The following is a 13865-nucleotide window of genomic DNA, read 5'->3' on the forward strand; positions in this document are numbered from 1 at the left end:
GCAGCAGTTTCATGTTTCGGCACCATGTCTCATAACTGCTTAAAAATAAAAGAACAGCATGAAGTAAAAACTATGGATAAAACGAATCACTGATTATCGATATTGATTGATATGAAACGCTTATATCGTGGTCTGTTTTTCTGTCCCATCGACCAGCCCTTCTATCGGGGAACTTTCGCTGGATTTAGGGATTAACTTCATGTGGTTTACCTGCAATGTTTCATAATCTGACTTTCCTGGAGGTTGTAGGCTACTGTCCAGATCTTTCTGGTTACTTTTCCAGGCATATTCTGTAAATTCTGGGAGAGAAAGTGTCGAACATGTCAACACTATCCTCTTGCTTCTATTAGCATCAGTTTGAGTATTGATAAGTATGACACTATGCAGCTTAAGCTAGTTTATGTCTGATTAGCCATTAGTTTGCCACTAAAAAGGCAGTGACATGACTCACAAGGCATTAGTTTGGCTTGGGTTCACTGTTAACTTGATTTTGAGTGGCTATTAGCTTGATAATATCTATTACCACGAATCTGATAAACCATTAATTAGCAAAGCTTCATTTTAAACAAATTGCTCTCCCTTTTAACCAAAGTACAGATGTTTTAACTTCTGCCAAACATGTAAAATAGCTGATTAATGTACTCCTATCTATCAGTATTGATTTTCCTGAAAGCTGATGCTTGACTGTAGTCAGAGAAAGAAAAAGATTGAATAAAAAACAGGGAGAGACGGTTTGTTTTGGGGGCGTCCCGCCTCTTTTTGCCTCTGCGTCCTATGAGGGATGAGGCGGATGGTGATTTTTGTATGATTGATGGTCCTTGTAAATATGGTCATTACCATATAGGCTCAACCTGCCTTCATCGCCATTATTCACTGTCAGCTGGGGATTCTGTGAGCCCATGGCTTTATGCAATTTACTCCTCCACTTAATGTGAAAAGTGAAATATGACATATTTCATTCAATTTTTGCAGTACATCAGATGTTTTTTTTATTTATTTTATTTTGGTTAATTGTTTTGGTTAATAAATCCCCTACTTTAACTCATTTCCAGTTCTGGAGATGATAAATCTCATGGTTTCTTCTGAGCCAGAAGAATCCTGGCCAGAATAAATGAAAGATGAAAAACTAGTTGTAAAATCCATATGTCTATGGATTAATGGCTTCAGGCCCTTAGGCAAGTGGTGAGAAAGACAATATTACAGTCAGTGGAGAGTAACAAGCTTATTAACTGTAGAGAGAGAAGATTTTCTCAGACTGGTGTGCAGAGGCATTGCATGTTAAGTAGCAGAAACCAAGCAGGATTTTCCCCGCAAAGCTGTATTTAAAAATAAAAAATCCTCTCTCAGCTGGCATTTTTCACCTTTCTAATGATTGCCTGACTTAGTGATTTTTCTGAACAATATAGACAGAAGCTTGCAATATGAAGGTAAATATAGAGTGTTCCTGTTTGTGTGCTGCAGCAGCACAGGCAGAGCAGAAATATTTCTCCCTTACTGCATGAGCAACGTGCAGCTGTAAATTAGTGCTGCTCAGCCTGGAGGAGTAATTACTTGAAGAAGTCGACTATGCTTTGTTTCCCTCTGTCGCAGCGCACAAAGAACAATCTGTCAGCGCGCAGACTTGACTTACAGTGGTTGTCTCAGGTGGAGTGTTAACTATTCAATTCAGCTTGGCAGCTTAGAGATTGGATAGAAAAACCTCGGCGGTGGTGTTGGCGCCTCATGTTGATCTTGTTCGGGTTGTTGACAGAGTTTGTTTTGGTCAAACTTTAAACATTGTTCACGCCGCTGTGAGCGGAGTTATGCTTTATAACGCCCTAAATGAACCCAATACATCCAATAACTGTTGTTTATCCAGCCGTCAGCTGTTTGAAAAGCTCAGTTATTTGTGTGTTTTAGGAAAAGCGAACAATACAGAGAGCTAGCTACAGAGTGAACAGGGTGTTTTTCTTCCACTCTGGGGTTGATGTTCCCATTTCACATCAAAACATGTTCATCTCTTGGATTATTTTTTCACAGTAAAGTCAAGTGTATTTGTGTAGCACACGATAATGCTTAAATTATGGGTTTACTGCAAATTTTCCAGCAACTTTGTGTTACTGTGATGTTAACTCCCACCTGTAGGTGGCACTATATCTTATTCCTACTACATTTCTTCCTCTGCTGTACTTGATGTCAAGTAATAATCAAATTAAACATCACATATATCACCATGCACATCTGTAAACATTATAAAATATTTTGCAAATATTTCTAAATTAGCTCCACAAATCAGTGATTTTCATTGCAAAAAAGAAAAAGAGAATCATTAACTCCTGGAGGGACTGATCAGGGACTGATCAGTTTCAAAACATGTCCAATATTATTTCATTTTAAGAAGTACTTATTAGGTGCAGACACGGCTATTTATTAATATTTTAACAGTTTGTTAACGGGTTTTGTCAACACATTCAGGCCCTTTAAGAACCTCCGTGATCTCAATAAGGACCAAAATGAAAATGAGTTTGACGCCCTTGCTTTGAAGGAAGTCAGTGTTTCGGCTGTTTTGCAGTTTTCTGCAAATCTGGAAGTTTGTCCCAGATATGTGGTGCATAGAAGCTGAATCCTGCTTCTCCATGTTTGGCTCTGGTTCTGGGGATGCAGAGCAGAACCAGAAGACCTGACAGGTCTGGAAGGTTCCTATGATAGCAGCAGATATTTAATGTATTCATGCTGCTAAGCTAATAACAGTCACAGCAAATATGGGTTAGATGAAGATCATCTTAGGTGGAACAGTTGTGACCGTTATGGCAACATATTATGATATATGAACACATAGCGAGTTGAAGGTCAGGTGTCATTTTTTAAAATGAGTAGGTGAGGTAGAGTGCAAGCTAACATGGGTGTTAGCATGTTATAAGAACAACCTTCTGCATATGACGTGATATTTGCAGTGAGGTTGATGTGAGTGCATGTGTCTTTAATAAAGAAAAACCACAACCAGCAAATGAAATTACTTCACCAGGTGGCAGGCAGTAATGAAAATGGTCGGATTTAGGAAAACAAAAGAAAACAACACAATAAGAAAACACAATAAATGCTTTAATTTTGCAGCCTGTGACATGTAGTAATTATGCTAACTAATTGTTGTCTGTTTTTTTGAAGTTATTTTCCATTTAAATGTGACCATAATTACAAACTGCTTAATTAGGGTTTAACCGAAATGCAAAACAATTCCATTTATTTTGTTTGAATTTTTTTTGTGTATTTTTTATTTATTTATTTTTTTGTGTCTTTTTTCGGACATGAATACCTGGACATATTTTAAATTTTATTCCAAAGTTTTAAACTTTTTTTTAGCACAAAAACCAGCTGGCTGAACTCCCCAGCGTCTCTGAGCTTCGACAGTTTTCTGGGGGAAACCTTGATGCTGTTCATGATGGGATAGAATTATTTCATCAGATGAATGTGACACTTTCAGACATCTGAAACTGTAACCAAATATAAAACTGACTTATTGAGGGGCCCAATTTTCTTCCTGATATCTTGTCTTATTTTTGTCCAATTTGTGCAATTTTGTGTTTGATGGAATCGCAGCCGGTGAGGAAAAATGTTGGTAAATGTTGGGAACAGCTTCCTCTCACACTTTATGAACTCCGGTGACCATAATTCATCAGTGCTGCTGCACATCTGAACTCCCCAGGGCTGCTATCCCGACAGAACGGGAAGCGCTTCAGAAAACGACCCGATAAACAGATGGCCGTATAATAATCCGTCGGCTTCAAGCGGTCCGACCGGGGCGGAAAGAGAAGAATTAGCACACCTGCTGAGGTCAACCAAAAACCTGTTTAAAACACTTTTTAAATGCTTACCTTCAGCTTCATCTGCGGCTTTTCCTCCGAGTCCCGTGTCTGCCCTGTCCTCCTCCCTCTGAGTGACAGTCTGTCATTCAGCTGCTAAGTGCTGCCGCTTCAGAAACAGCAACAGTAAGGGGTTTCCCTGCAGATTAGCTCTGCAGTTTTAGGGATGAGGTGGGTAAAAAAATACAGTAGAGAAGGAGGAAAAGGCCAAGAGGGAGGTTGATAAAAGTTACATTATGCAGAAACAGGTTTAATTCAAGGAGGGATTGATAAATTACAATTCTATTAAATTTATGTAAAATGCAAAACCTGACAATGTGTTATCGCTAAATAGCAGCCTGAACATTTGAAAATAATTCAGATGAGTTAATGTAGTCTCACTGACCCATGTGCTCTCATGCAAAAGTTTCTGCATTAATATTTCACTCAAGCTTTAAATGTTTTCTTAAAAAACTCGTTACGGGATTGTGGTTATGAAATGTCTCCATTTTTTATTTTAAAACCTTTTTTTTCTGCTTTTTTGTTTTAAATACAGATATTAATGACTTATTTACGGCAACATCTTTGAGGTCTATAAAAATGTAAAGTAAATGTTCTTCAAGACTTTTAAACCAGTCTACAACTCAAAGTCAAAATAGTTGTTCACAGATCATGATTTTTAGTTCAATTTTTATTTTCAAAACTTTCAGTTTTAAAATAATTGTAGTTTCAAATCTTTCATTTGAGTTTCAAAAATGTATTTTCAGTTTAGTTTCTTTTTCAGTTTCAAACTTTCTTTCGGCTTCATAACAATTTGTCAGTTTCAAATCTTTTTCTGTAAAATTTTTGTTTTCTTCTAACAAACTTCAGGATTTACATTAAATCTTCCTGCAGCAGATTTATTCTAAATATGATAAATAAAGGCTGCTGTGTTCAGCGCGGGTCTGGTAATGGACGCGGCCGTCTCTGTTGGACACGTTGGGAATGAACAGAAGTAAAAATAAGGCGATCTGCCGCCCAGTTGTCATTTGACATTATGAGGCTTCAGAGTTCAGAGAGACTTTAATGGTTGAGATTCTTAATGTGGGAAATTAATCCCTGTTTCTTTAATAAGCTTCCAGATCAACTGCCATTCAAATAGAGAACAAGTCGCTCTCTAACCGCCTCACATGTCTCCATCACGTGTTCATTCACTTCCTGCACGTTTTACTTTTACTTGAGTAACTTTACTATGAAGTATTTCTACTCTTACTTGAGTAAAATGTCTGGATATTCAATCCAGTGTGAGTAACTTCACTGAGTAAAAACCTGGAGATGTTTTTAAGGTTTCATAAATTTTATATTGAAATTGATTTGGAGAAGTGTTTGTTTTGTCTTATTTTGTTATTTTATAATGATGTCATATTTGAATAATTTTCATTTGATCCTTAAAATACCCAAATTTCCAATTAACTTTATATTTTGATCCGTCTGATTATGTGATTTTTAAATATTAGATGTTTGATAATTTGATAATTTAATCAGTTCTTGAGTCGACTTTTTATCAATGTTTTTTTTACTATTGGTTAATTTCCTGGCAACTTTCTACTTTTACTTGAGTGATTTACTATGAAATATTTGTATTCTTACATAAGTAAACTTTCTGGATTTTCTTCCCATTGAATGAAAATCAAACATGTTATAACCAGAAATTCACCAGACTCAGACACACACCTGCAGTTTTTAAGTTTTATAATGAAAGAAAATGATTTGGGAAAATAAATCTTTTGTCATTTTGATCTTTAAAATACAAAATTTCCACTTAACTTCATATTTTGGTCCACCTGATTATATAATATTAAAAATATTAAATACTGATACTTAATATTTAATATCAAAATGTTAAGTATTGATATTAGTACCTGCTACTGGAGTAGACTTTGTACCAAATACGTTTTTACTCTTAACTGAGTATATTTTAAATCTTCCATCCAACTCTTATTCATACTTTTGAGTATGAATAAGAGTTGGATGAATAATTTTGTCAGTAAATGTGTCTCAGATGTTGCGTGTTAAATCTGCAGGCTGCTTGTGTTGCTGCTGATGTCACGCTCGTTGTGTGCAGGAAGTATTTCCTCTGTTTGAACTGCAGCTGCAGAGACTCGCTAAAGGTCAGCGCTGCGTGTTTGCTGCTCATATCCTCCGTGGCCAGCAGATGCACATGGCTCGCTGTGCGGCACGGAGCTTAATTTGAGATTAACATGTTACAGATTACCACTCTGACCTTCTGTGTCTAGTCAGCCGGCAATGGATGGATTAATGATGGCTCTCATCTTGGATAAAAATCGATGCAGTCAGGTTTAGTATGAAATTGGGATTAAAGAGAGGAAATCTTCAGTAAATCCATAACATGATGGTTATGAATATAAAATAAAGTCAACCTGAATTTCACCAGTTCCTGTTGGAAACACCTGTCCTCTGTGATTTTAGTGATCATCAAGATGTTTTTGGCAAATCAAGTTTATTTTATAATCACATGGCTTTAAATATTAATAAACATATACATGCAAAAATATCAGATTTTAGCCAAATGGCTAATCTCCATCTTTAATACCTTTTGTATATGATTAAGGAAAAATAATAAAAAGACGCCTCAGAGTACTGCACAAGGAAATTAAACAGTTGTTTACAATATGTGGTCAATAATGTTTCAGTGCTTTTGACCTCACATTGATAAGCAAGTTGACTAGTCTTAGCATAATGGCTCTAAAAACAGAGTTGTATACAGTTAAAGCTATGCTAAGCTAAACAAGCTAATTATGTGAGTAGAAAACTGCACCCTAACAAATCTTTTGCATATTTTTTGCTAAACAGATCCATCTGTTTTTGTTTTTCTGTTGTGGTAAATAAATAGTTTTGCCATTCCAGTTTTGCCCCATTGTTCATTGTAATTAAGACTTATATAAGACTTTATATAAATTTGAAATTTTAGTGTGCAAAAACAAGAAATCTGTGGAAAAACCCCCCACAAAAAAACATTTCAGAACACAGAGACTGTGTTTGCTTGTACGACTTGACAAGTTTAAATGAGCAGATTTCCCAGGTCGTATCTTTCTTTATTCTTCATGCACTAAAATATCCTTCCTGTCAATTGAGGGCAAACTGTCAGCTGCCCCCACATCCCTCCATCCTCCTTCATATTTGATGAGATTCATTAAATGTTGATTATGGACACACTTTACCACCCTGACATTTCGTTTGATCCTCCATCTGCTCCTTCTCAGCACTTCTGAGCCTGAAGAAAAACTCATGCTAGCTCAGACAAGCTAGGTGCTAATTGCTAGCATTTCAGTTAGAAAATAATAAACTATAAACTGGATATTAACCTTTTACTGCAAGCTTTTAATACAACTACCTTTATCAAGTAAAAATTGCTTTTTGGGTAAAATATTCAACTTCCAAAACATGTTTAGCTAGCATAAATTCTCTCTTATTTTAAGCTAACGTTGAAGAAAGCTATTTGCCACACCTCATGCAGGCCAAAGCTAGTTTTAGTTGTAGTTGTGATCAATGAAAGTCTTGCTCAAAGTACGTTTCTTTAGTTATCCCTCTAGCAACACATTTATCTTGTGCTTTCTACTCCCAAATTTGAAATAAACAAGCTGAGCTTAAGAAGAAAGCTAAGCACACATAAATCCCTTTCTGTCTAAACATTTAACCGGGTAAATTGTAAGAATTGCTTCTTGTTTAGTCAGTGTCCAGGCTCTAAGGTGGCCATTTGCTCTGATAAATGCCACCTGACAAGTGTGTGTGAATGTGTGTGTTCCTGTAGGCTAACATGTGCTGTTAACACTGTGTTTGCTCTGCAGAGCCCCAGCTGAAGGGCATCGTCACACGGCTCTACTGCAGACACGGATTCTACCTCCAGATGCTGCCGGATGGCACCATGGAAGGCACAAAGGACGAAAGCAGCTCCTTTTGTGAGTCAGAGAACATTTTATTTTATTTTGTAATTATAGATTTCACATTTCCTCTGCTCCAAAAGATATTAAACTTGACAACTTTTACTGTAACTTCAGGGGTTGTCTGCAAAATGATTATTAATTAGAGCATTTTTGCTTGGTTGCTGCTCTCATAAGGTTAAAATCGATAGCTGCAATAACACTGTTATGATATACACTGTAAAAACACAAAACCTTATCAAATATTTTGGTCTAGTTTCTAGTCCAAAAGTCTTAGCACAATGGAAATAACTAACAAGTAACTTTTTAGCAAGAAACATGAGCTTGTTTTACATCAATAATTCCATAATATTGCAAAAAAAAGTACAATATTTGTAAAGGTTTTTGTCTAATTTCTAAAAGAAATATTTTAGTACACTTAAAATAAAACAAAACTAACTTACAAGTAACTTTTCATCAAGGAGCTTTTTGAAGACAATAATTTCTCAATATTGATTGAAAAGTTCTTGTTTTAAGTAAAATTAGAACTGTAGTGTTTAGCATGTAGTTTCAATTATAAGTTACAATATCTAACTTCACTGGCAGATTATTTCATTTACAACTAGTACTTTTTCTTTTTAGAAATATGTAAAACAATTTCCTATATCTTGTTTAAAAGTTACTTGTATGTTAGTTTTGCCTAATTTCAAGTATTAAAGTATTAAAGTATTAAAATAAAAATGAGACAGAGATATACTAATGATTGTAAAGGTGAACGGTTAAAGCTGAGCTAAAAGATTAAAACAACTGCTAAAAATAAGAATATATAACGCTGAAAAGTAGTTTTAATTTAGTCTTGCCTACTTTCAAGTGTATTAAGGTAGAAGCGAAGCGAATATACTTGGTTTTTGCAATGCGTCATTAATCTGGTGTGAAAATGAACCTAAAAGTAAAAATAAAAAAACTAAGATAGGACGAGGCCAGATTTCTTTGCTTCAAGAGATGTTTATTGTTAAGTGTAATTTATGACATTTTTTTTTCCACCTCAATGTTGAAAGACAAAAAGCTTTAAACGCAGATTAATTTATGTTTTTTTTCGTGAAACTAACTTCTCTCAAAGATGAGAACTTCACCTGCTATGCTAAATAATTACCAGCATTTAAAAAACATTCAATAATAATACTATCTTGGATAAAACCTAAACATTTTTCCTTTTATTTTCACCTTCAGTTTTCATAGAAACAAATCATCGGCCCTCTATGGGTCGCCTCCTCTGCGATTACTGACTAAATCCACCGGATCCCAGGCTCTAGGAATCCCTTCAGCGCTCCCTCACAGATCAATAATATATTATACAATATCCCTGGTGTGGCAACACAGCAGGTTTTTTCTGTCAAAACAACAGTTTAGGTGGAAAACATCTAGTCGGCACAATTTCAGATTTACAACCTACTACAGCGGGTGGGGAAAAAGAGAAATCACAGTTTGAAGCTCGTACGTTTCATCGTTTCTTATTGAAATGTCAGAATGTGGCAGCTGAAGTGTTTCCAAACTCACAACCCAAACATTTGTCCTGAAGCTGGCCAAGGTTCCTGTAGCGTCTTCATTTGGGTTTCGACGAGTGAAACAAGCACAGCAGTCAGCTATCAACCTGGTGAGAGCAGAAAACAGCCATTTGAAAATTTAAAGACAGAGCAGCAGAGATAAGAATGTGATCAGCAGGGCTGGCTCCAACCTTTTTGGGGCCCTGAGCAGATCTTCTTTTGGGGCCCCCCTATATCAACATGTCAGATGCTTAATCATTCTTAAACTACTCTTAACATAACTACTGTCATTAGCATAATTTGTAATTAGCTTACATCATATTGATGCTATTATAGCTGTTGATTTTTGTCAGGTTGACAAAAATCAGCAAACTAAACAAAATATTTTAATCTTAAGTGTGCTACATTATTTTAACTATGTGAAACTAATATTGGCTGATAAACATTAAATTTACAGTAAACAAATTAATGTTAATTTGAACTTGTTAATTGAACTTGTTAATTTGAACTTGTTAATTGAACTTGTTAATTGAACTTGTTAATTAACATTAACAAGTTTAATTATCAATGTTAATTAACAAGGTTAATCTAATAGAAAGAGATCAACATATTAAATATGTACCAAATATGAAAATATCAAAATAGTTTTTCTATATGTAGTAGCACTTAGTTATTTTTATTAAATCTTATTGAAAATATATGCATTTTTATATCACACTAGCTTTTTGCTGTTGGGGGCCTCCTGGTGATATGGGGGCCCTAAGCAGCTCCTTAACTCTCATGTGCCTTGAGCCGGCCCTGCTGATCCAAGGTTGCCAGATTTGACTAACAGTTTCTAGCTGAAAACAAAATAAAACCCAAAAACTAAAAAAAACAAACTAGCTCAAAACTCAACCTCTAATAAAATGTATGACATGTAAATATGTATAAATGATAGTGTCCCATACTTCATCGACTGCACTCAGATTTGTGAAAATTAAAAACATTTTTGGCCGTTTTTTGTTGTAAACTGGTTGGAACCAAAATCCATTGAGCCTGTTCAGGTCTTGACTCTTTAAACACAATGAAAGTGGAGTTTTTTGTGCCGATTTTCACTTATCAATCACGATGCTGCACTGTATTACCAATGGTTAACTAAATCAACCAGTTATTAATCTTTGATGTTGTCACTTTGGATAGAATCTATAAATTTCAAAATAAATTTACAAATAAGACAAGAACAATGAAATCATTAGATATTTTGAATATCTAAAACAGGAGGCATGTACATAACATGACAAAAATAACTCATTTTTATGTAAACTTAAAGCTCTACATCATTCTGGTTCAGATCACTGACCTTTTAATACTGAGAAAATCAAGACCCATCCCTTTTTTTAAAGATTTAATTTCACATTGAGACAATTTCTCGGGTCTTTCTACCACAAAAACGTCAGAAATCAAGTTTTTCCACAGCAACCATCAATGGGAAAACATAGGATTTAAAAAAAAAGAAGTTTTGTTGTGTTTTCTGCCACACAATCACAACTATTTCTAAAGAATTTTGTCCTTCTAAAAACCTGCCAAATGTTCTGAAAAACAGCCCAAATTTTAGCAACCTAGTTGTTATGTTTTTCCTTCATCCAGCCAAACATTTTCAAAATCAGCCCAATCGGGCGGAAACCTGCCCAACCTGGCAACGCCGACCACGTCCAGAAAGCTTCGATTATTCCCGCTCTTATGTAACCGCACACCTACGCTCCGCGGCTGAACTTTAAACAGTCTCATGTCCAATCTGAAATATTCATCGCGTAATACCGCAGGGCACATCCGAAGGCGAGCGGGGCTGATTTCCCAGACAGGTGTAAAGATTGTTGTTGTGTAACGCCGCTTCGCTCCTCATGTGGCGGCGCGTCGAACATCAGTCAGCGGAGGTCACCCCCGCATTCGCCGGCTCGTTTTATAACGGCTGTAACTCCATCACACTCCATTTTTTCCTCTTTTTTTTTTTTTTGTACATTCTCAAGTCACAGCTCGGAAATTGTTCCCTTCCCGCCAGAGTTGGATTATTTAGTCGCTCACATCATTGGAAACCGGTATCAATCAGCAGCACAATCATCTACCTGACTGCACAGAGCATTAAAGGAGGAGGGGGAAATTGCTGTGTGAGCATGTTCTGCAGCGCCGGGTGGGATATGCATGAAAGAGACCTTCACTGTAAGACGTTGCTTCAGAGCAGACAGCCTTCTGTTACAGCTGCAGCTCCTCCTCACTGTCATGTCTAAGATGTGGGGAGATTCCTGAGAATCAGCTGCTGCTAGCTTTCAGCCGCTCGTTTTATGGGTTTGATTTTATTGCATAAATGCGCTAACATGGAGCCATCTTTACCTTTCTAATTGTTGAATCAGGAATCCTTTAAGATTTTGATTCCAATTTTGTGTGGTGTGTTAAAGGGGACCTAATATGCATAATTAAAATGTTTTATTTTTATGTGCTAACTTAGTGATCCTACTGCTTCTAAAAACAGCCCTAAAAAAAACATTCAGTCAGTTTAATGTTTTCTGGTGTCTGGAAAATGAGCCGTTTCAAAAACCTTTGGGATGTAATCTATGATTTTTAAAGGAGCGGTGTTATGTTTTTGAACTTTAAAATTCAAAAATACTTTATTGATCCCAGATGGAAATTAAATGTTATTTGATATCAACAGATCAAATAACTCTTTAAATATTTGAGTTAATATGAGCTACATCATGTCATGATGATGTTCGCTCATCAAACACTTACCTGATTATTGCTTTGGTTCTTTCATGCATGTTTGAGAAATCTTTTAGTCTTCATGGCAACTGTCCAAAATGCCTGGGTGGACCTAGCCCTGCCTTCAAGGCACAGCTCCTCCTCAAAGCTTCAGCCTCACAGAGCAACTGCTACTCACCCACTCAGTTCCTTCAGACTAGCCACCAGCAATTAGCAACACCTGGCAGCACTGAAATCATTATATTAACTATTTCTCAGTGAAACGCTGGTAAAAATGTTGCGAAAGACTGAATACAAAACATTATTGTGATGACGTGCTGAAATCGGAGTGACGGAAAGAGCTTCTTAAAGAGACAGAAGCCCAGTTTCAAGGCGTTAAATTGCGTCAAATTTTGTTAAAGTAAAATTTATTTGATGTACATCAATTTTATAAGCTACTATACTATATAAGAAATTTAAAAATATTCAGAAATGATAAAACACAACTATTGAAAAGAAAATTATTGAGCTCATTTTAATTTTTCTAATGATTGATTGCTTATTGAGTCAGACCTGTGAAACATAGTCCTCTGTGTTTTTGATTCATTTGAAACGATAACAAGCTACTACTTCTTGTTGGAGACTTGGTCTCCTGAGAGAGTGACCCACTTCAGCCAGAATTAAGGGTAAGGTAATTAAAGTTAAAAAAAAAATCTGTCAACTGCTTTCTAACTAAAAGGAAGAAGTCTCCCTCTCCTCTCCTCGCCTCATTTTTCTGTTCGCTCTGTTACATAACAGCCTAAAGGAGCCAGGAGAGGAGAGGAGGAGGAGGGTGGCGGCTCCTCTGACCTCCCAACAGAAGGGGGAGACGCAGTGATTGAAGAGCCATCAGCTCCATGCCAGCTGCTGCATCTCCTCCTTCTTTTCCTCTCTGTCATCCTTACATTTTTTACTTTTTTTTGTTGTTTTTTTGTACATTTCTCTGTCTCTTCCCCTGCCAGCTCATCTTGTCTCGCTGACTCGTTTTTCCACAGCAGGTCGCCTTCCTTTCTCTTTCTTTCTTCTCTCTTCCCTCCTGTTTGATCCTCTTGTTCTTTTGTTTCCGGCCCCCCTCTCACTTTGTGCTTTAACATGGAGCCACTTTCAGCTTTGTGACAACTATCACCTAGTTAGGGAAGCCCTAGGGGGACGTCCATAAAAAAGAAGAAGTGATAAAACTAAAGCAGCTCCCGTCTCTCTTTTTTTGTTTCATTAGATCCCCACAGGGCTTTGGCTGCTTCCCTTTTTTTCGCCTCTCCTACTGGTTCTCTTTGGTCCAGATAACAGAGAGGTTGGACCTGGACAACAAGAGAATGAGTCAGTCCCCTCTGTGGACTAACTTTACTTTCTATGTCCAACTTTAATGGGGATCTTTCAAGTGTATTTTTCTACCCTTTTTAAACTTACATGCGGGTTTATCACCACAATTGGTGAAGGAATCAACAAACAAATAAAATTGGACTTTATCATATTTTATTTGTAATCAGTGAACCAACAGTATTGATAGTGGTTGGCTATCACAGCTACCCATGAACTCCATCAAAACTTGACATCTGAACAAAGTTCTTGTGTAGTGAAATGATTTTTAATGGATTTTGATCTCATCTTACATCTATCGCACTATGTATTGTTATTAATTTATTGTCCAGCCCTAATGTAAAACAGAGTTCACGTGTGGCCTGTACACATAAAAATGTGTATTCGTTTTTTTCTGATTTCTGACTAGGCCTCGACTATCTTCAGTTAGTTCGATATTCCCCTTAATTGGAGGTGAGAGAGGAGAACTGCTCTGTGACCTCCAGAAGGAAAAAGAAAAACAAAGAAAGAGAAAG

At 36.4% G+C, this 13865-nt stretch overlaps 1 protein-coding gene across 4 annotated transcripts in view; it reads left to right on the forward strand.

Moving 5' to 3' along the window:
* Positions 1-13865, forward strand: part of fgf11a (fibroblast growth factor 11a) — a 62593-nt gene that overhangs the window by 14037 nt on the left and 34691 nt on the right. For all 4 annotated transcript variants that reach the window (XR_008605296.1, XM_055025243.1, XM_055025242.1 and 1 more), the window contains exon 2: positions 7667-7777. Coding sequence is in view for 3 of the 4 variants with exons in the window: in XM_055025241.1 (XP_054881216.1) it covers positions 7667-7777 (111 nt within the window). In the remaining variant the exon portion in view is untranslated. The remainder of the gene's footprint in view (positions 1-7666; positions 7778-13865) is intronic.

The sequence above is a fragment of the Poeciliopsis prolifica genome, unplaced genomic scaffold, assembly GCF_027474105.1.
Source record: "Poeciliopsis prolifica strain line A6 unplaced genomic scaffold, Auburn_PproV2 SCAFFOLD140, whole genome shotgun sequence".
Lineage (NCBI taxonomy): Eukaryota > Metazoa > Chordata > Actinopteri > Cyprinodontiformes > Poeciliidae > Poeciliopsis > Poeciliopsis prolifica.